Below are 23,303 nucleotides of genomic sequence, written 5' to 3' on the forward strand. Positions count from 1 at the left end.
ACATAAAAACTAAATAAACAAAATAAAAGGTATTGTGTCCATCTACAACCAAAAATATATTGTTTTTTTTTTTAATGTAGCCATTGTGAACTGCCCAACATGTACAGCATGTATCCACATGTGGGCAGGAGTGTATACCCTGGCCCTGGTCACATCCCCAGCTATAATCCTCCTTTGTTCTCAGACTTCCAATCATAATGCTGTAGTGTCCTGAGTGATCCAGTCCTAACTATAGTCCTTCCCTTCTGTAATTTTAAATTAGCCAGTTGTGTGGATCTTGACCCAAGCTCCTTCTGCAGAGCAAGGGTCAGTGCTGTGTCAGGGATAAATAAGGTGGATTGTCTGCCAAACCAGGTGTGCTTGCTTGCCAGACTTTGTTTGGTAGCATGCCTTCTGCTGAAGTAAAGTTGGCCTTGCTCAGCTACCTCCGAGGTGTGTCTTATTGCTCAGGACAGCTGCCATTTCTAACAGAAGGAATGAAGAAAGACAGAAAGTAATGAATAAAATATTAATTTTTTAAAAGAAGCACTTATGCCTTTCTTTCCTAGACACAAATGCTATATCAGTGTCTTTGAGCAGAGGTTTCCCTTTGGAAATTGTACTGGATGCTGTGTCCTCAGCCACTGTTTTATCTCATGTCATGCATGTCCTCACTGCCTGGGGCTCCCACATCATGCCTCAGACTCTGCATTTTTTTCTAGGAGTTTCATAGCTTCTGGCCTGATTCCCAGGTCTTTGATCCATTGCATTTGAATTTGTGCAGGATGGGAGAAAGGGTCTAATTTCATTTTTCTTTTATATATGGGTAACAAAATTCCCCAGCACCACTGGTTATAGGGGCTGTGTTTTCTCCAGTGTCTGGTTTTGCCATCTTTGTCAGGGATCAGATAACTGTATCTAAGTGGGTTTTTCTCCGCGTCTTCTAATCTGTACCTGTGGTCCTTGTGCCTGTTTTTATGCTAGTACTGTTATGGTTTGGATGTGAGGTGTCCCCCAAAAGCTCACACGTGAGCCAGTGCTTGAAGGTTTCAAGGAGAAATGATTGGGTTGTAAGAATCTTGACCCGATCAGTGAATTCATCCCCTGATAGGGATTAACTGAATGGAAACTGAAGTGGTAGGGTGTGGCTGGATTGTATGGGAACTGGGGCATGGCTGTGGGTATGTATTTGTATCTGGCCAAAGGAGACTCTCTGTTTCCAGATCACTATGTAAGCTACTTCCCGCTGCCACACTCTCCCTCCACTATGTTCTACCTGGTGCCCCAAGGAACTGGCCACTCTTCTTGGGCCTAAGACCCCTGAAACCATGAGCCCTCAAATAAACTTTTCCTCCTCCATAGCTGTTCTGGTCAGATCCAAAATATAGTCACATAGCAAAAAAGCTGACTAAAAGAAGTATCACGCAGTTTTCATTAGTAAAGTACTTTGTATGTTCATGAGGATTGCACTGAATCTGTATAGTGCCTTTCATGGTGTGGATATTTTGACAGTATTAATTATTCCTATCCATGAACGTGGGGGTCGTTCCACCTTCTCGTTTCTTCAGAACTGTTCCATATTCAGTGTTTCATATTTTCCTTATAGAGGTTTTTTTCTTTCTTGGTTACGTTTATTTGTTTTTAAAATTTTGTTTACAAGGGGCTATTTTGAGTGGAATTGATGTCCCCCATGTCTTCTCTGCAGATTCATTATTGGTGTACAAGAGAGCCATTGGTTTTTGTGTGTTCACTTTGTAACTGGCTACTTTGCTGAATTTTTAAAAAATCTTTTATTTCTTTATTTTTTAGTTCGACACAAAACCTTTACTTTATTTATTTTTATGTGGTGCTAAGGATTGAACACAGTACCTCACATGTGTAGACAAGCGCTCTACCTACCGCTAAACTACAACCCCAGTCCTACTTTGCTCAATTTATTTATTAGCTCTAACAATCTTCTGGTGGAACTTCTGGTGGTGGTCTTCTCAGTTAAGATTATATCACTTGCAGTGATGACTTTACTTCTTCCTTTCCTAATTTTGCCCATTTCCTTCTCTTGCTTAATTACTCTGACTAGAATTTCTAGTACCATATTGAATAAGAATGAGAGCGTGAGCATCCTTGTTCCAGATTTAGAGAAAATGCTTTCAGTTTTCCTCCATTCACTGCGATGTTGGGTTTGTGGTACATGGCCCTTATCATGTTGAGACAGATTCCTCTGTCTTCACTTTTTTCAGTGTTCTTGTCATGAATGGGGGCTGGATTTTGTCAAAGCCTACTGCTGCGTATATTGAGATGACTAAGATTTTTTCCCCTTATTTTTATTTTTTTTAAAAATAATTTTAGTCTTAGATGTTCACAATACTTTTATTTTGTCTTTTTATTTTTTTATGTGGTGCTGGGTATCAAACCCAGTGCCTCACATGTGCTAGACAAGTACTCTACCACTGAGCCACAGCCCCAACTCCCAAATTTTATTTTTGTGGTGAATTACTTTTATTGATTTGTGTATGTTAAAACATCCCTTCTAAGGTACACTCATACATTGCTGGTGGGACTGCAAATTAGTGCAACCACTATGGAAATCAGTGTGAAGTTTCCTCAGAAAATTGGCATTGGAACTACCATTTGACCCAGTTATCCCACTTTTTGGTTTATACCCAAAGGACTTAAAATCAGCATACTATAGTGATGCAGCCACATCAACATTTATAGCAGCTCAATTCACAATAACTAACCTATAAAACCAACCTAGGTGTCCCTCAATATATGAATGGATAAAGAAAATGTGGTATATATACTCAATGGAATATTACACAGCTTTAAAGAAAAGTAAAATTATGGAGTTTGTCAGTAAATGGTTGGAGTTGGAGAATATCATGCTAAGTGAAATAAGCCAATCCCACAAAACCAAAGGCTGAATGTTTTAACTAATATGCGGATGCTAATTCACAATAAGGCGGGGGGGCACTAGGGAAGAATAGTGTTGCCTTAGATTAGGTAGAGGGAAATGATGGGAGGGAAGGGGAGGGGATGTGGTGATAGAAAAGATAGTAGAATGAAACAGACATTATTACTGAATGTATAAATGAGACTGCAGGAACAATATGATTCTACAACATGTACACTCAGAAAAATAAGAAATTGTATCTCACCTATGCATTCTACTGTCATGTATGACTAATTAAAACAAAACAAAACAAAATATCCTTTCTACCCTGGGATAAAACCAATTTGATCATAATGCACAATCTTCTTAATATGTTGAATGTAACTCATTTCTATTTCTTTAATTAATTTTTATCTAAGTTCATTAGGTATATTGGTCTATAATTTTTTTTGCTTGATGTGTCCTTAATCTTTTTTTGGTATGAGTGTAATTCTAGCTTCATAGAATAAATTTGGAAGTATTCCATCCTTTTATCTTCTATGGAATAATTTGAGGAGTGTTTGTATTAGTTCTTTAGAAGTCTGGTAGAATTCAGCTGAGAATCCACGTAGTCTTGGGCTTTCTTTATCGGAGGATTTTTTTATTACGGATACCACCAGTTATCAGTGATGAGTTCTGCTTCCTCAAGGATTGAGGCTTGAACATTAGATAAAAGCATTGAGGCATGCATAGAAAGTAGGTTTTATTTAAAAAATAGTAACAGAGACTTCTCCCAGAAGGGAGAAGGGGGCCATAGCTGGTGTCCTGGTATCCCAAGAAGTGAGAGTGTCCTGCCCCATTCACACATTTTAGATTTTCTTTGTTCTCCTGCTGTCTTCCCCTGTATCTGTCTCTTTTCTGTGTATATGATTAGGCCCAGGAGATGCCTGGTGGGATGGCCAAAAGGTGGGAAGTAGATGGGCAGGTAGAGGGCCAAATGAAGTGATCCAGGCTGAAAGAAGCTCAGAGGGCATGAATTAGCAGCTCCCCTTCTGCTCAGGGTGTGCTTTATCAACAACCTCCTGGAAAGGGCAGTATGGGCAAGTAATCTTTGTAATCAAAAGACTCTGAATGCATTAAATCTCCAATCTCCCAGGGGTGGTCTCCAACTTTCTAGACCCAAACAAGCCTCCATTTTCTTGATCTCACCCAATTACATATCTATACTGATTGCCTGTCCTTAATTCTTGCTTCATTCTCCCCTCTAATTTTAGGGACTCTTTATTCCTCTAAGGAAAATGGTGAGAACCACTCTTGGTGCTTTGAGATGAGGGGGGGGGACAACATAGGGTGGGGCAAGCAGCATGGAGTTCCCTTTGGGAAATCAGGTTGGTCCAGGGGTCTGTGGCAGAAGTCTGGTTCAGAAAGGACCGGTTGTAAAGAAAGTGGGGGTGGGTGCTTATATGAGAAACAAAAAGACATGAGTACTGAAAATAGATTAATTGCAAAGGAAATGTTACAACATCTGGAATGTGTCATGACTATCATAAAAAAGTACATCAATAATCTCTTCCCAGGCAGTATAAGAACTGAGAAGTTATTCCCATACTAAGGATAGAGAGGACAAAGAATTTATTTGGGAATGTACGTCTTCAACATTGCCACAGTTATCTGGAGTAAACACTACATTTAAGCTACTTAATGTCATCTGATTTTTGTAGAATATCTTTTTATTGGGCTGTCCTCTGTATTTAAAAGTGATCCCTTTATTTCTTTTACTCAGGGCTAGATAATCATACAAGCTAACACTGAATAAACCTAAATTTCTAGGAGATTAGGCAGATCTGTAGGCTGAGTAAAAACTTTTTTCTGATTCTGGCAGTTTCTCTTGATAGTTATCAGTCACTCCTGCCTAGGAATCTCATTTGTAGCCTTCAGTTTTACTTATTCTTGGTGTGGCTAACACAGGTGTACATGCTAAGTTACAGTAAAGTAACTATTGTTTTTTTCTTTTAAATTCCCAGGGATGACAGTGCTTTGGTTATAATTGTTTTACTAGATAGTTAAGATCAAGATGGTGAAATTGAACTTGTTCCTACCTGTTGTCAAGAGTCAGCTGAGTTACCATTAGGGTCATTCTTAGGGAACTTCAGAACAGCTTCTTAGTTCTTTTAGTGCGGTCTGCTGGGTGTCAGTGTCCCTTGATGATATGGCTTCCTTGGAAGCATCGGGATGTCTCCCTTCTCCAGTGACCCTCCTCTTTGCAGTAAGTGCACTGGCTGGCTTTTGGGGGTTTTTTTAGTGTCTCAGTGACTGGAGGTTATGTGGCCCAGAGTTGCAAAGATCTTGGAGAAGTTCCCTGGTTCCCTGGTTTTAAGCTGACTCAGAGGGCAAGAGCCAAAAATATTGGTGTTCTTGGCCCTGTTACTTTAACCTTAATCTTTAAGCCTTGGTCTTAAACATCCACAAAGCCCATCTCACCGTTCTTAAAGTAACAGTGCTGGGCTTTAATTTTAATGCTAATAATTTCATAGTCATTTTACTCCTTTTATTTAATTGGGGTCTGTATTAGTACTTTAAGTTAGCATTATATACTATCTGTCTGTAGTCGATGGCCTAATATCTCAAATTCACTTAGGTTGTTATATATTTGTTCTTCTGTAAGTCACTAACAAATAACATTTAAAGTTTCCAAGGAAAATTCAAAATGAAATTAAAAGAGTAAAAACATGTTGAGTTTGTACATAATCTTGACCCTTGGCTGAGTTATACATTATATCCCCTGTTTGATATCATAGTATTCTTTTGGGAGGGAGTACTGGGTATTAAACTCAGGGGTACTCAACCACTGAGCCACATCCCTAGCTCTATCTTGTATTTTATTAGAGACAGTATTTCACTGAGTTGTTTAATGCCTTGATAAATTGCTGCGGCTGGCTTTGAACTTGCAATCCTCCTGCCTCCACCTCCTGAGCCCCTGAGATTACAGGTGTGCACCACCATGTCAGGCCAAGACTCAGTGGTCATAACAACAAAAAACAATCTTGAACACAACTTTAAGTGAACTGGAGTCTGACCTAGTTTGGAGTCATTCTAACTTGCAGTAAGGTGGAAGGCAGCACCACATCTCTGATAAGGCGGAGATCTTTACAAATCTTAGGTAAAATGTTCTAGTTCTGAAGCTGATCTTTGCCTCTTTCTTAAATATTATTTTATGAAATTTACATAATTTTTTCCCAAGTCTTTATGAATGATAGCTAAAACAGTATGACATTATATCTGAAACATGAATCAAAGAAAGGCTAAGAGAGCTTTTAAATTTCTTTTTGTGGAAAATGGTAAAATGCTTTTATGTTTCATGATATTAACATTTAAACAGGGCCAAGAATACCAATATTATCTTTGAAAAATTCATTTAAATTTTTTACCCCTGTTAGAAAATAACAAAAAATTTACATATATCTTATTGTTAACAGGTTAAATTACAGAATGTTAAATGATATAAATAATCCCCAACAAAATTTGCTATACTTACAAGTCTAAAATAACTATTACTTTAGTTTGGAGAACACCAGCTTGATACAATGGTCTTTTAAACCTTCTACTTTAAAGACTTTTATACTAGGAAGATATGAACACATTGAATATACAAATAAGAGTAATAGCACCACAATTAATTGATGTTTCTATAGCAACCGAGTTTAGCTTTTAAGGAAAAATCTAGACTCTGTAAAAGAGTACAATATACTAAAATAACAGTTTTTTGATCAAAGTTGTACATACCCAGGGCTGGGGATGTAGCTCACTCCGTAGCACAAGGTCCTGGATTCAATCCCCAGCACCTCAAAAAAAAAGGTCGTACAGACCCTAATTTCTTTAAGGATAGTTGGTCTAAAGAATAAAACTTAACAGATACAATGTTAATAGTAAATTAATGTTTTAAGAAATCCTTTTCATTTCAGCACATAGACTAAACTTTGGTGTATATCAGTACATTAATATTTAACCTTAGGGAAAAACCTTAAGCATTAGCTTTAACTGATTGTTTTGTTTATATACAACTAACTTAGTCCCACACAAACTTTTTAAAGTTTACCTTGGAATTTAAAATTCACACAGACCTTTTTATCACATACTTAGATAACCCCCTTGTTGTTTACATAGATGTATTGCAATTTTACCACAACACACTTTCTTTATCAGAAACATTTCCTTTTTATCTACTAAATATATTTTCATACTAAGCACCATTTAAATTTTCTCTTTCCTAGCTTGTTGACTCATTTTTAAAATTTACACTCTGAGATCCTTGTATATTTCTGAATTTAGACAAATTTCATCATTTTACTTAAGTGAAACACTTTTTTATTTACAGTACTTTAGTTAAAATGTGGTGGGAACTTTTGGATCCTAGGTATATGGAATTATACCTGTTGGGACTTTTGACTGTTAGTAACCTTGTTTTCAGTATTGACACAAAGCAATGTTAGACTTTTTTTTTTTCACTTACCAACTTATGAAAACACCAATAATGTTAAGTGTTTTTACCCTGTAGAATTCAAGGAGTTAAGACTACTTGGTATTTAGAACTAAATAATACAATCAATAATTTAGACTTAACACACATATAGAATATTTCATCCATCAACAAGCAAATACACTTTCTTCTCAGCAGCACATGTCTCTTTCTCTAAAATAGACCATATCTTATGCCACAAAATGATTCTTAGTAAATACAAAAGAACAGAGATAATACCCTGCATTCTATCTGACCACAATGGAATGGAATTAGAAATCAATGATAAAATAAAGAATACAAGCTACTGTAACAAATGGAGACTAAATAATATACTAATTAATGATGAATGGACAGTAGAAGAAATTAAGGATGAAGTAAAAAAATTCTTAGAGGTAAATGAGAACACTGATGCAATATATCACAATCTCTGGGACACTATGAAGGCAATACTAAAAGAAAACTTTATTGCATTGCATTCATTCATTAAAAGAATCAAAAGCCAACAAATAAATGAACACTAACACTACACCTCAAAGCCCTAGAAAAAGAAGAACAAATCAACATTAAAAGTAGTAGAAGACAGGAAATAATTAAAATCAGAGCTGAAACCAATGAAATTGAAACAATTGAAAAAAATTGACAAAATAAAAAGTTGATTCTTTGAAAAAATAAATAAAATAGATAAACCCCTGGCCATACTAATGAAGAGAAAAAGAAAACTCAAATTACTAAAATACAAGATGAAGAAGGAAATATCACAATGGACACATCTGAAATACAGAAGATAATTAGAAACTATTTTGAAAATTTATATTCCAACAAAATTAAAAATATTGAAGACATAAGCAAGTTTCTAGAGACATATGACTTACCCAAACTGAATGAGGAGGTCATGCATGTTTTAAGCAAATCAATTTCAAGCAATGAAATAGAAAATGCCATCAAAAGCCTTCCAACCAAGAAAAGCCCAGGACCAGATGAATTATCAGCTGAGTTCTACAAGACTTTCAAAGAAGAATTAACACCAATACTCTTCAAAGTATTCCATGAAATAGAAAAGGAAGTAACCTGTCCAAACTCATTCTATGAGGCTAATATCATCCTGATACCAAAAACAAAGACACATCAAGAAAAGAAAACTTTAAACTAATATCCCCAATGAACATAGATGCAAAAATTCCCAATAAAATTCTGGCAAGGGCTGGGATGTAGCTAGTGGCAAAGCGTCTGCCTTGCATTCGCAAAGCCCTGGGTTTGACCCCCAGTTCCAAAAAAAAAAAAAAAAAGAACCCCACCAAAAAAAAAATGATTAAAAAATTCTGGCAAATAGCATACAAAAACATATTAAAAAGATAGTGCACAACGATCAAGTGGGGTTCATCCCAGTGATTCGGGGTTGGTTCGACATACAAAAATCAATACACATAATTCTTCATATTAATAGACTTAAAAACAAGAATCATATGGTCATCTCAATAGATGCAGAAAAAGCATTTGACAAAATACAGCACCCCTTCATGTTCAAAACACTAGAAAAACTAGGGATAGTAGGAACATAACCTCAACATTGTAAAAGCTATATATGCTAAGCCCAAGGCCAGCAAGCATCATTCTAAATGGAGACAATTGAAAACATATTCTCTAAAAACTGGAACAAGATAAGGATGTCCTCTTTCACCACTTCTATTCAACATCCTTGAAACTCTAGCCAGAGCAATTAGCAAAAGAAAAAATTAAAGGGATACAAATAGGTTAAGAAGAATTCTAACTATCACTATTTGCAAATGACATGATTCTATATCTAGAAGATCCAAAAAATTCTACCAGAAAACTTCTAGAACTAATAAATGAATTCAGCAAAGTAGCAGGATATAAAATCAACACCCATAAATCTAACAAAATTTTACACATCAGTGATAAATTTACTGAAAGAGAAATTAGAAAAACTACTCTATTCACAATAGCCTCAAAAAAAAAAAAAAAAAAAACCCCACCTGGGAATCAATCTAACAAAAGAGGTGAAAGACCTCTACAATGAAAACTACAGAACACTAAAGAAAGAAATTGAAGAAAACCTCAGAAGATGGAAAGATCTCCCATGCTCCTAGATAGGCAGAATTAATATTGTCAAAATGGCCATTCTAACAAAAGCATTATACAGATTTAATACAATTCCTATTAAAATCCCAATGACATTCTTCATAGAAATAGAAAAAGCTATGATGAAATTTATTTGGAAAAATAAGAGACCCACAATACCATTGTAGACCAGAATAGAAGACACAGAGACAAATCCACATAAATATGTTATGTCATACTAGACAAAGGAGCCAAAAACATTCACTGGAGAAAAGGTAGCCTCTTCAACAAATGGTGCTGGCAAAACTGGAAATCCATATGTAGCAAAATGAAATTAAACCTCTATCTCTCACCCTGCACAAAAATCAATTCAAACTGGATTTAAAGACTTAGGCACTAGAACAGAGACCCTGCACCCAATAGAAGAAAAGATAGGCCCAAATCTTCACCATGTTGGCCTAGGATCTGACTTCCTTAACAAGACTCCTAAAGCACAAGAAGTAAAATCAAGAATTAATAAATGAGGTGGATTCAGGTTAAAAAACTTCTTCTCAGCAAAGGAAACAATAATGTGAGGAGAGAGCCTACAGATTGGGAGAAAATCTTTACCACATGCTCCTCTGATAAAGCATTAATCTCTAAGTTATATAAAGAACTCAAAAAACTTAACACCAAATAATAATAATAATAATAACCCAATCAATAAATGGGCTAAGGAACTAAACAGACATTTCACAGAAGAAAAATACAATCGATTAATAAATATATAAAAAAATGTTCAACATCTCTAGCAGTTAGAGAAATGCAAATCAGAACTATTCTAAGATATTATCTCACTCCCATCAGAATGGCAATCATCAAGAATACAGGCAACATGGGCTGGGGATGTGGCTCAAGTGGTAGCGCGCTCGCCTGGCATGCGTGCAGCCCGGGTTCGATCCTCAGCACCACATACAAACAAAGATGTTGTGTCCGCCGAGAACTAAAAAGAATAAATATTAAAAAATTCTCTCTCTCTCTCTCTCTCCCCCTCTCTCTCTTTAAAAAAAAAAATACAGGCAACAATAAGTGTTGGCGAGGATGTGGGGGGAAAGGTACACTCATACATTGCTGGTGGGACTGCAAACTGGTGAAACCACTATGGAAAGCAGTATGGAGAATCTTCAGAGAACTTGGAATGGAACCATCACTTGACCCAGCTATCCCACTCCTCTTTTTATACCCGAAAGACTTAAAATCAGCATACTATAGTGATGCAGCCACATCAATGTTATAGCATCTCAATCCACAATAGCTAAACTATGGAACAAATCTAGGTGTTCCTTAATAGATGAATGGATGAAGAAAATATGGTATATATATTCAATGGAATATTACTCAGTTTAAAGAAGAGTGAAATTATGGCATTTTCCTGTAAATGGAGGGAGTTGGAGAATATCATGCCAAGTGAAATAAGCCAATTCCACAAAACCAAAGGCCAAGTATTTTCTCTAATATGCAGATGCTAATTGACAATAAGGTGGGGGGCACAAGAGAAGAATAGTGTTACCTTAGATTAGATAGAGGGAAGTGATGGGAGGGAAGTGGAGGGGATGTAGAGATAGGAAAGACAGTAGAATGAAACAGACATTATCACTGTATGTATATATGTAACTACATGACCAATATGGTTCTGCAACATGTATACTCAGAAAAATGAGAAATTATATCCCATCTATGTAGGATATATCATAGTGCATAAATGCAGTCTACTGTCATGTATAATTAAAACAAATAAAAAATTAAAAAAGAGAACTTGATGTTATATTTAACAGCATTTTAACTTTGTAAATTAATTAGATGTCTCTAATAAACACATTTATGATTAATACCATATATGTCAAATCTAATTCACTCATTTTCAAAACTCAAGATTTCAAACAAGTGTATTTAACAGAATTAGCTTTCTCTTCCTTGTTGAAGAAAAATCCTAGAAACAATGGATATTAGACATTTTTAAGATATCAACATATTATTAGTTGTTGGACCACCTCACGAAACTTGTGACTTTACTTCCATTTGTTTACCTGATTTAAATTAAACTTTTTCAATCACAGAAATTAAAGATATTTGGATGCATTTTCTTTTTTAAAAAATTTTAATTTGTGAGGGCTCATTTATCCATATACCAATTTTGATACCCAAATACATGTAGACATGACAATATACCCATGTACACACATAGACAAACAACACAGGCCATGTAGTGTTTTTTTTTGGGGGGGGGGTGCATTATATTTACTTTTTGGTTGTAGTTGGACACAATACCTTTATTTTGTTTATTTATTTTTATATGGTGCTAAGGATCAAACCCTGGGCCTTGTATGTGCTAGGCAAATGCTCTACTGCTGAGCCACAACCCCATTCCCGGCTATGTAGTTTTTAAAACCTATTAGATTAGGAGCTAACCCTTCCCAATTTCCTCTGATCAAAGCGGTGTGTAAAAACAAAACAAACAAACAAACAAAAACTGTATAGTTGAACAAAAATAGGACTGATTAGGAAAACATATTAACCTAGCTATGCAGGAACAAAATGTGAATTTCACCATAAAACCAGGAGCTCAAAAGTATAGAATTAAAAAAAGAGTCCTAGAACAAGTGACACAGTCATTAATTATCTTAGTAAAGCAGCATACAGTTTACTTGTTGCCTCAGACTAACATGAGTTCAGTAAAAGACACTTTTTATTTTTTTTCTTCCCCCTTTGTGTCTCAGACCTATCCTCAGCTGAGCCTGATCTAAAGTTATGAGACATTACTTTTTATTGGAGGAGGAAGCTACTGTGTTAAGCTTCTTACTGAGATATTCCATTTGTTGTCTATGTGGGTGGTGTGTGTGTGTGTGTGTGTGTGTGTTGTGCTGGGATTGAACCCAGTGCCTTGTGCATGTGAGGTAAGCACTTTACCAACTATCCTCAGCCCTTTTGTGACTAGTTCTAGGGTTATTTTTCCTCTGTCAGTGATAAGCAGGTTAAATTTTGTTCCATAGGTAAGTTGGGGACAGGGTCTGGAAGTAAGGCCCCTTTTTAATGCCTCAAAGGCTTCCAAAGCCTTCTCATAACTCAGATAGGGAATAAACTTTTTGGTGATTGGCTGTTCTGACACCCATCAGACAGGAAAGAGGTCTAAGTTAAGAGGTGACTACAGAGAAGCTGGCACTGGTGTCCAAGAGGAAACTGACCTCTTGGCTCCCTATAGAGAAGCATACCTGGGGCTCGTTCATGGTGATAGGAGTTACCAGAGCCATTGGAATCCACCTAGGGCTCTGCCAGCCAGTGTGGAGGGGACTGGCCTAGAAGACTTATGCCCCAGGGACATTCATTCCTCCAACAATTACCTTGACATTTAGGACAGGGCTTCAAGTGTGGCCGTTTCACCTGTGGGCATTCTGTTTGAAATGTCCTTCCTCTTCAAGTACATTTTGTTGCTCAGGGTGCACTCCATTTTTTTTTTTTTTTCATCCAGGAAGGTCACTCCTCTTAGGTCTATGACCAGTGCTTCACCTTTCCCTGTTTCTAGGCTCTCTCCTTATTTTCCTACTAACATCTGTTCTAAAAGTCAGAAGTTGAAAGCCAGAGGGTATCACACGAGATTTGACCAGGGCCGTATGCCACTTTTTGTAATATTATCCAAATGCCTGGGGCTGACTGAATAATAAATTTATCTTTTATTTATTTTCTTTAATAATTTATTTTTAAAAACTAGTTGGCCCTCTATAGATTCAGGATCCAGGGTGGTGTGTTTTCTTACTGCCTCCCTGAGTCTCTTCATGAAAATGGCAGGACTTTCCTGAGGCCTCAAGGATTAACATCTGGAAATGTCTAATATTCAAGGCATCCTGCTCATCACTCAGATTCCAGGCAGGATTGTTCTGGGAACTACCTGTGCTCCAGATTGATGATTAGGTTTGCTTCTCGTTTGTGCTGCTGGGCCGTGAACAAGATGTAGGTCATCCCCTATCTGTTTATCTACTTCTAGGGTGACCTTCTCAGTGGAGGTTAAAATTTGGTTAAGGAATAGCATAATATCTTTCCAGATGAGATCAAACCCCTGGCCTAAGTTCTGAAATGCCTCAATATATTTATCTGGATCTTCTGAAAACTTTCCTAGGTTGATTCTTACCTATTTTAAGTCTTGGAGGGAGAAAGGAGTATGTGCTTTAACTGGTTTGAATCTTCCCCCTGGCCTCTCTTGGAGAGCTGGTATATATGATCAGCCTTTTGGGGATAGGTGTGGAGGACAGGAGGACTTCTGATATTGGTTATGGTTATCAGCAGGAGATGGAGGCTTCAGGGGTCCCCCTGATTTCTCTCCTCAGTAGATGATTCCTTAAGTACTTGTCCTTTTTATTTTTCTTGGTCATCTATGGGTCAAACTGGTCTTAATTTCCCAGTGTGCATGTTAGTGATGAACCTGGTAAATACTGTTGAGAACAAAGCTCCCTCCCACCTGGGTCCTTGGAGACCTCTCTCCATGAGTTTCTAGCAGTCCAGCACATCAACTCTCACCTCCTGGATCTGCCAATCCTCGTGGTGGCTGGATTGGCAAGTGCTAAAGTTCTCAGTTGCTCTGTACCAGAGACTCAGGAGAATTCATTTTTACGGGCATTTACTGATCTTCTCCCTTCCACTATAAATTTTACAATTATGAAGACCCACAAAAAGAAGAAGGAGAAGAAGAAAAAAACCTGAACTCTTCTCTGCTGTGTAGACTAAAGGAATGTCCAGAGGGTAATGGAATATCTAGTGGTTGTTAGGCAAAAAAATGCCCTTTTCCTGGAAGAGTTTGTGGAAGGGGTTGATTTAAAAAATACCTCTCTCCTACAGCTGATTTGGGTTTTTTGTTTTGTTTTTGTGGCACTGGGGATTGAACCAGTGCCTGTACATGCAAGGCAAGCCCTTTACCAACTGAGCTGTATCCAAGTCCCCCTCCTACAGCTTTAAAGAATGCATTGAGCACATCTGAGGAAAGGAACAGTAAGCAGGCTATTAAAGACTTACTATGTGAACAAAAGGAGCCAGGTGTTTCTTACTAATAGCCTCACCCTCCAGTCTGAATAGCTAGTGTTGGTCAGTGAAAAGGGGGGCACCCTGGAGGGAATGGACTCAGGAGAGTGTTGCATGGCCCCCACAGAAGCCAGTGTCATTGGTGTCTTCCCTCAGGGTCATATTTCAGCAGTCAGGTTCTGGCTTCCAGTGTGGAATGTGTATATTCCTCTGCAAGTGGGTTTTCATTCTGAACTGCAGGTGAAACTGACGTCTTACCTGAGCTGGTTCAAGAGTTTGATTTTCTTTATTTTTAATTCATTTTATTACTATGTAACTAATTTTTCATGCACTTAATTGTATTTCCTTGTTGTCTTTCTATTTGCTTGACTGAAAAATGACTTGACAAAGTCAAGTGTGAGGTGGCCTTGCCTAGTATCCCCAGGCTCTCCCTAGTGAGATGGATGCCCATCTCCTTCCTTTCCAGTCTGGCCTGACCTGGCACCCACCTTTTCTGAGGTCATGGTTGGCTCCCTTCACATCATGTGTGTAATTCCTCACTCCAAGTGTGTAATTCCTCACATATGCTTGTGACTGTGTCCAGGCTGAAGGTGCAGAAAGGGCCTCCTGAGAGCAGGAAGACAACAGGGCCTGCTTTAGAAAGCTGGGGTCAGTTCTGAACAAGTGGAAATATTCCCCTGGTGTGGCAGTCCCCTTGCAGGAAAGAAACCCTGCCTGAAAAGAGCTTTTGCCAAGAAACTTTCCTTCTGGCCTTATTTATCTAAAAATCGGATACATATTCTGTTACTCAGGGTCCCGAAATATGCATATGTGGCCTGGGGTGAGAGAGGGGTCTTCTGGAGCCCTGCCTATGTTGAACCATGACACAAGAAAAGACCACCAACTCCAATTTTAAATCAAATTAAAGCAAGCTTGTATTGTGTACACAAAAGCTTGCCAGTGGCCTTCTCACCCAAAACCTGGGCCAGAGAACAGCCCCCCAGTTTTCAAGGAACAAGGTTTTATAGCACCAAAAATTTGCAAAGGGGGGGTGTCTTGAGAACTTATAGGTAACAGGATTTTGACAAGCATAATACAAAGGCAGATAGCAGGTTAGTGATCTACATGGCATGATATTTTAAGATAGGGAATAAATTCAGATCCCAACATCAGAATTTATGAGGTGCCACTGAGCTTTCAGAGAGGGTTGTTATCTGGTCAAGGGGAGCCAGGATTTATGAGGTGCCACTAAGGTTTTAGAGAGGGTGGTTATCTGGTCAGGGGGAGCCCAGGCATGGATGAGTTCAAGGCACCGGAAGGAGTTCCAAACAAGTTTAAAAATCTCAGCAATTTCTGGTAAAACAGAAATTAACTTTTCATGACTTTGTGATGAGATGGCTCCCAATCATAAGGTGGAATTAGGCTGGGTTCATCAACTAGTCAGCAGGCAGCTGGTGGGAGGGTGGCCTTCCACAGTCTCACAGGACTTTGTCTCTCACCCTGTGCAGCTCAGAATCCATCTCCAGGACTGTGTCTTCTCTGCTGTGTGAGACCCAAGTGGCTCTGGCTCAGATCTGTCTCCCTGTGACCTGCAGGTGCTATGAGATCCTCAGGAAGGATGTCAGGACTCCCCAGAAGGCAGGAAATGGTGAGTGTGGGTTGAGGACTGCTCAGGGAGGTGGGCTGGTTAGAACTGGTGGGAATCAGCTGTGGCTGGACTCTGGCCTTCCACTGTCAGCTCCAGAGTCAGCCAGCCCAGACCTGAGTCAGATGCTGCTACAGCTCAGCCCTTGATGCCTTCAGGCTATGGTGTGGGCTGGTGCAGGTGGGTTCCCAATGTGCTGCCTGGTCTGCAGCCGCTTTGGCAGAACCCTCTCTGCCCAGCTGGACCCAGCCCTAGTCTCTCAGTGTGCAATGAAGGCAGACCCTTTTCATGGGATACTTACTCAGGGATGGGGTTCCTGTGTTCAAGGTTATTGGTCTAGGGGTCACTGTTCCTCCTCCCCCAGGAGTCACTCACTTTCCCACTCCATGTTCCACGTGTTTCTGAAACACAGTCTCAATTCACTTTGCTAGCCCCAGGCTAGCCCCTCTTAGGGCTGGCAGTAGACCCCTAAGCTTGCACCTCTCTCTCACATTTCCAGACTCCAACTCCTCTTCCAGTTCACACCATTTTCAACTCTTCCACTCAAGACATTCAAGTGGGCACAGTATTATCAATTTTTCACTCAGTAATGCAGGATACTTTTTTAAATATTTGTGTCCCGTTTGTGAATATCTACCATGAGGGGAAAGTAGAGAGCGGCCACCTGGAGCTCCACTGTCCTTTGTCTTCTCCCAGCACAGATGCCTTAATGTCTTTGAGCAAAGCTTCCCTTTAGACACTTCACAGGGTAGCATATCCTGAGCCACTGTCCTGGCCTTTCCTGGGCTGCCACAGGTGCCCACCGCTGCCCTGTGCCCTGTAGGTACAGGGAATTTCAGGCCCTGGGTCAGCTCCTCCTAGAGGACAGCCTGAGGTGTGGGGCACACCTTGTCAGGGGAGCAGCTGGAAGCCCTGGGGATGAGGAATTTCCTGTAACATGTCACATCTAAACAACTGCCTCATTGGGATATTGTGTCCCCCAAGCCCTATTCCCATTCCTTGGAGACAGGTGGACAGTGAGCCTGTGGATGCTGGTGCTGAGGGGCCAGGTCAGCAGTGATTCCTGCCCTTGCATTCTCTCACAGTTGTGTAGGAGGAAAACTCTCCCAGAGCATAAGGACCACCCACCCTAGTGCAGTGCTGTGCAAACCTGAAAGCCTCATAGACTGGAGTCATAGTCCAGATCTCCTGGGAGGGTGATAATGGAGTGTTTCAGTGAGCAGGACCAGGTGGGAGATGTCCAGCTGGTAGGCTGATTATCAGTCCCTTGAACATGACACATCTGTGTTCCCTCAGCCCCAGCCCTATCTGTGTTCCTCACTTTGAATTGATATGCTTTATACGTAAATGTAACATTGGAATTCACTGTGATATATTTATACAGCACATAGCATAATTTGTTCCATTTCATTCAACAGTTCTCTAAACATTAAAAAGAGCTAGGGATGTAACTGAGTGTTTAAGTGTCCCTGGGTTCAACACAAAGTACCAAAAAAAAAAAAAAAGGCTGACATTAGAGTTATTTATAATAAAACATGTCAAGGTGATGAAAAGTCTTGCTGAACCTCAGTTTGGATTTCATTATATTTTGGGACATATAGACGATGTCTGTCACTCTGTGACTTTGTGTCCTTCCAGAGATGCTGGGACATAAGGCACTCCACTAATTGCTGTGAACATCCACTGGGCAGTTCTGGTGGGCCATCCCCCGGGCTGGTGGTTGACTGCCCAGGGGTGCAGCACTTTGTTAGGTTCCATCATATTTACTGTGGGTCAGTAAGTACCTGCTCTACTCAGCAGAATGCTTTTCAATGTGGCAGGGAGCTTGGTGGCTGTGTCTGAGGACAGGTCCTGTGGCTGTGGATTCTCTGCAGGCCCATCTGTGGTGCAGAAATGTCCCCCCACCCTGGCCAACATGACTCACCGGGGTCCTTAGTCCTGAATACAAAGACTTCACTAGTCCTCTGGTTTTTTTAACTTCCGATGTCCCAGGTCATCAACAGCAGGTGCCCATTTCTTTTGCTGAGTGACTGATGCAGCATCCAACTGGTGTCCAAACAGTGCCCAGCATTCCCCAGGTCTGGCCCCAACACCACATGATGGGAGCTGTTGCTCTCCGCTTGCTGCCTTAGAGCAAACAAATTTCTGCCTTGACCCACCTCCTGCTGCCTCCAGTGACCTTCCCATTCAGCTTCCAGGGGACTTGGGCAACTTCTCATCCCAGCCTTCTGCAGGGAGCTGCCACATCTGGGGCCATCTCTCTGTGTCAATGTGTGTCCAAGCAGTTTTCCTCCAGCATGGGCCCCAGGCAGACTGTGGTAATCCTTCTAGGCTTCGTATAACTCGGGCAGCTTCCTGCCATTGCTCCCCCAGTGTGTGGTCAGTGGCAGCAGGATCCTGATGGCTTCCCTTTCCTGTGCTCAGAGGCCGACACTGCCTCACTCCTTGGATGTGAGCTTGAGGTCCTGCTGCCACAGGGCAAGGGTGTTGTGTCTCAACCCAGGTTCCTTGGGTGGTCTTTAAAATGGTAATACTTTGAGCTCATGACACAGGTATGTTTTTATTTATTTGTATCTTATTTCATTTCTTTTAGGAACATTTTGTAGTTTTCAGTATATAAGCCCCCTTCTTGGGACATTGTTTTAATTGTTGGTATTATTTCCAGAATGCCTTTCTCAGGTTGCTCATACACTTACGGAACTGATTATCTGTGAAGGGAGATAGTTTTACTCTTCCTTTCCAATTTGGGTGCATCTCTTTTTCACTGTTTCTCCTTACATAATTTTCCTGGCTACTGTTTCCATTGCTGCATCGAAAGGACCTGGTGAATGGAGCAGGTCTCATATTCCAGTCCTGCTAGGGCCATTTTTCATGAGTACTTCTCAGCCTTTCCTCCTCTCTGATTAGACAGGAAGACTGGGGGCAGATGGAGGTTGGTGTTTCTCTTTTCCCCAGAAGGTTTGACTTATAACATCTCAGGTGATTTAGTCTTTGGAAATAATTTCTTCTAAATGTAGTGCCAGGAAGGTTGGAGTTCTCTGGGCATACTGAAAAATGCCATCTTTCTTCTTCCTGTGCTTTAAGCAGTGAGCCTGTGTGTGTGTGTGTGTGTGTGTGTGTGTGTGTGTGTGTGTGTGTGAGAAAGAGAGAGGGAGAGAGAGAGCGAGAGCGAGATCTTCACTGTGATACTGGCAGTGTTTCTAAAGGGAAAAATATTATAAATTTGTAGGAATAGTCAGAAAAATCACCATTCTGCAGTTCATGGTAAATTTCAGGTAAGAGGCAAAACTGCTGCAGGGGCAGCTGCCCCATCTCCCATGCTTGTTCCCTGACTAGGAGTTCTAAGGTATGAGTGGAACAAAATAACTGGGTTTCTGAAGGAAGGCATACATTCAGTAAAGATCGTGTTTTTTACCTATAGTCTCAGCATTATGACTCAATGTTACTGCATAGTTTGGCGGGATCCTCCCATGACCTTAGTTCCCCCTACCAGCAAAGTTCCAACTTGTCAGCTGATACTTCTAAGTGTACATACTGTTAGGAGGACTAATATTAGCTCTCTTTTCTTTTTCTTTTTTCTTTCTTTTTTGGTAGTGGGGATTGAACTCAACCACTGAGCCACATCCCCAGCCCAATTTCATATTTTATTTAGAGACAGGGTCTCACTGAGTTGCTTAAGTGCCTTGCTTTTTTGGCTCTGAACTCACGATCCTCCTGCCTCAGGCTCCCAAGCCACTAGGATTACAGGTGTGCGTCACTGCACCCAGCAATTTAACTCTCTTTTGCACATAAGGTAGTAGGGCTTCATTATTCCATAAATTAAATATGCACTCACAAAGGTGTTGGGGTGACCCAGGAGCATACCTTATTCCCTGGACTCCACAAGGAGAAGGGTGTTTTGCTCTGCTCATCCTTTTTTGGATAGTTCCGGTCTTGTATTAATATGCCTCTGTTTGGGCAAGTGAGTGCACAATGAGTACAAGTTTTGAAGACAAAATCATGGAATGAATATTTGGAGATCACAGAAATGTGCAAATGTGTCTTATGATGAGAATAGAGCCCTCATGCTGTCAATCTCTCCTGGCATGCACTACTCTTTTCTGGAATATTTTAGAATTCAGTGGCCTTTGAGGATGTGGCTGTGAACTTCACCCAGGAGGAGTGGGCTTTGCTGGATCTCTCCCAGAAGAATCTCCACAGAGACGTGATGCAAGAAGTCCTTAGAAACCTGGCTTCTATAGGTAAAGATGATGTTTCATTATATAGTCAATCACTGAGAAACTGGGAGGTTGTTTTTTTGTTTGTTTGTTTGTTTTTACCAAGGATTGAATCTGGGAATGTTCAACCACTGACACACATCTACAGCCCTTTTTTATACTTTATTTAGAGACAAGGCCTCCATAAGTTGCTGAGGCTGGCATTGAACCTGAGATCCTCCTTCCTCAGCCTCCCAATCTGCTGGGATTATATGTGTGGGACACTGGGCCTGCCAAGTGAGAGTTTTTTTTTCCTCAGGGATTTGGAATGTGAAAAGGGAGTACTTTGGGGAATAAAATGGGCCTAATATCATTTCACTCTGAGCATGAATCCCATAATTTTTCTCTTTTTTCTTCATTTTTATTTTTGCATTAGAGCACTCCATATTATAAATCCCATAATTTATTTTAAAATCATAATGATTCATGATTGTTCTTTGTCTACATTTTAGGAGACAAGTGGAAAAATCAGAACAGAAATACTGAAAGAGATCTAAGGTAATTTGTATTCACTAGAAGAAACACAGTATCTTGATGGAATTGTAACATGTCTTATAATTTTACAAACAAGCAGAGAAAACAACCATGATATGAATTATAGTTATTCCTATTTAACCAGAACTTTAATGTAAGTTATATGTTTCATATTTTCAAAAATTATTGATTTGTTGACAATGCTAACAAACTAACTGCTCTTATGATACCACCATTTTAGTACTATCTATGAGAAGCAGTGTTGCAAAGTCATCATTATATTTATTTTCAAACAGTTTAAACATGACAGAAAATCAGTATTTTCCCTGACATTGGTAATAGTGTACGTGCCATACTGACTAATGAATATATAAAAGTGTTAATAAGCCAACCATAAATATCCATGTAATTTTTTTTTTTTTAAACAGAAGTCATACGGTAGATTCTGGAAAAATTTAAATAGGTACTCAGTGTGAGATTCTAAATCTTAGTCTTCACCAGGACTTTCCCATTAGAGTAAGTCCATGTGAGTAGTATATATTGACAAGTCTTTATATATCTTTTTTTCCTTAATAGGCACATTATATCTCACTCTGCAAACAAATTGTATGAGAATGAGTTGAGTGCCGGGAAGCCATATGAACTTAAACAGAAGAAAACATCTTTAATTTCTCACACAAGTGTTCAAAGACAAGCATCTGTGCACACTATAGTTGAAACTTATGAATGTCTAACATGTGGAAAAGAGTTAAGTTGTTCCTTGTGTTTTCAAAAATTTCAACAATCTCATACCAGAGAGACAGCTTACAGATGTAATCAATCTAGTAAAGTCTTCACTAGTTCCTCTTATCTTCCAATACGTAAACGAACACATACTGGAGAGAAGACCCATAAATGTAAACAGTGTGGGAAAGCCTTCACTTGTTCCTCTCACCTTCAAAGACATAAACAAACTCATACTGGAGAGAAGCCCTATGAATGTAAAAAATGTGGAAAAGCCTTCAGTCGTTCCTCTTACCTTCACATACATGAACGATTTCATACTGGAGAGACGCTTAATAGATGTAAACGATGTGGGAAAGTGTTTGCTACCTCCAGTCAGCTTCATTCACATGAATGGACTCATAATGGAAAGAAACCCTATCAGTGTGAACAATGTGGGAAAGCCTTCATATATTGTTCTTCCTTCCAGCGACATCAGCGAATTCATACTGGGGAGAAACCCTATGAATGTAAGGAATGTGGTAAAGCCTTTACTTATTCCTTTTATCTTCAAACACATAAACAGACTCATACTGGAGAGAAGCCTTATGAATGTAAACAATGTGGAAAAAGCTTCAGTTGTTCTTCTTACCTTCGTAGACATAAATTAATTCATACTGGTGAGAAGCCCTATGAATGTAAGCAATGTGGGAAAACCTTTACTTATTCCTTTCATCTTCAAACACATAAACGAATTCACACTGGAGAGAAGCCCTGTAAATGTAAACAATGTGGGAAAGCCTTCAGTTGTTCCTCTTACCTTCGAAGACATAAACAAATTCATACTGGAGAGAAGTCCTATGAATGTAAGCAGTGTGGGAAAGCCTTTACTCATTCCTCTCAACTTCAGACACATAAACGAATTCATACTGGAGAGAAGCCCTATGAATGTAAACAATGTGGGAAAGTCTTTGTTTATTCTGCTTCTCTTTGGCAACATAAACGAATTCATACTGGAGAGAAACCCTATGAATGTATGCAATGTGGAAAAGCCTTTACTAATTCCTCCCAACTTCAAACACATAAACGAACTCATACTGGAGAGAAGCCCTATGAATGTAAACAATGTGGGAAAGTCTTTGTTTCTTCAACTTCCCTTTGCCAACATGAACGAATTCATACTGGAGAGAAGCCCTATGAATGTAACCAATGTGGGAAAGCTTTCAGTTGTTCCTCTTACCTTTCTAGACATAAACGAATTCATACTGGAGAGAAGCCCTATGAATGTAAGCAGTGTGGGAAAGCCTTTACTCATTCCTCTCAACTTCAAACACATAAACGAATTCATACTGGAGAGAAGCCCTATGAATGTAAACAATGTGGAAAAGCCTTTGTTTATTCCAATTCCCTTCGACAACATGAACGAATTCATACTGGAAAAAAGCCCTATGAATGTAAGCAATGTGGGAAAGCTTTTACTCAGTCCTCTCAACTTCAAAGACATAAACGAACTCATACTGGAGAGAAGCCCTTTGAATGTAAACAATGTGGGAAAGCCTTTGCTTCTTCTACATCCCTTCAGCAACATAAACGAATTCATACTGGAGAGAAGCCCTATGAATGTGAGCAATGTGGGAAAACTTTTACTTACTCCTTTCAAACACATAAACGAATTCATACTGGAGAGAAGCCCTATGAATGTAAGCAATGTGGGAAAGCCTTCAGTTGTTCCTCTTACCTTAAAGTACATAAACG

General features: G+C 39.4%; 1 protein-coding gene across 1 annotated transcript in view; it reads left to right on the forward strand.

Annotated features, from left to right (window-relative positions):
- LOC114080823 (zinc finger protein 709-like) overlaps positions 1-23,303 on the forward strand; it is a 33,419-nt gene that overhangs the window by 10,004 nt on the left and 112 nt on the right. Inside the window, 4 exon segments of the mRNA XM_027922439.3 lie at positions 15,980-16,119; positions 20,231-20,357; positions 20,825-20,870; positions 21,423-23,302. Of these exon segments, the coding sequence (XP_027778240.3) occupies positions 16,072-16,119; positions 20,231-20,357; positions 20,825-20,870; positions 21,423-23,302 (2,101 nt within the window). The 5' untranslated portion in view covers positions 15,980-16,071.

Source organism: Marmota flaviventris, chromosome 5, assembly GCF_047511675.1.
Source record: "Marmota flaviventris isolate mMarFla1 chromosome 5, mMarFla1.hap1, whole genome shotgun sequence".
Lineage (NCBI taxonomy): Eukaryota > Metazoa > Chordata > Mammalia > Rodentia > Sciuridae > Marmota > Marmota flaviventris.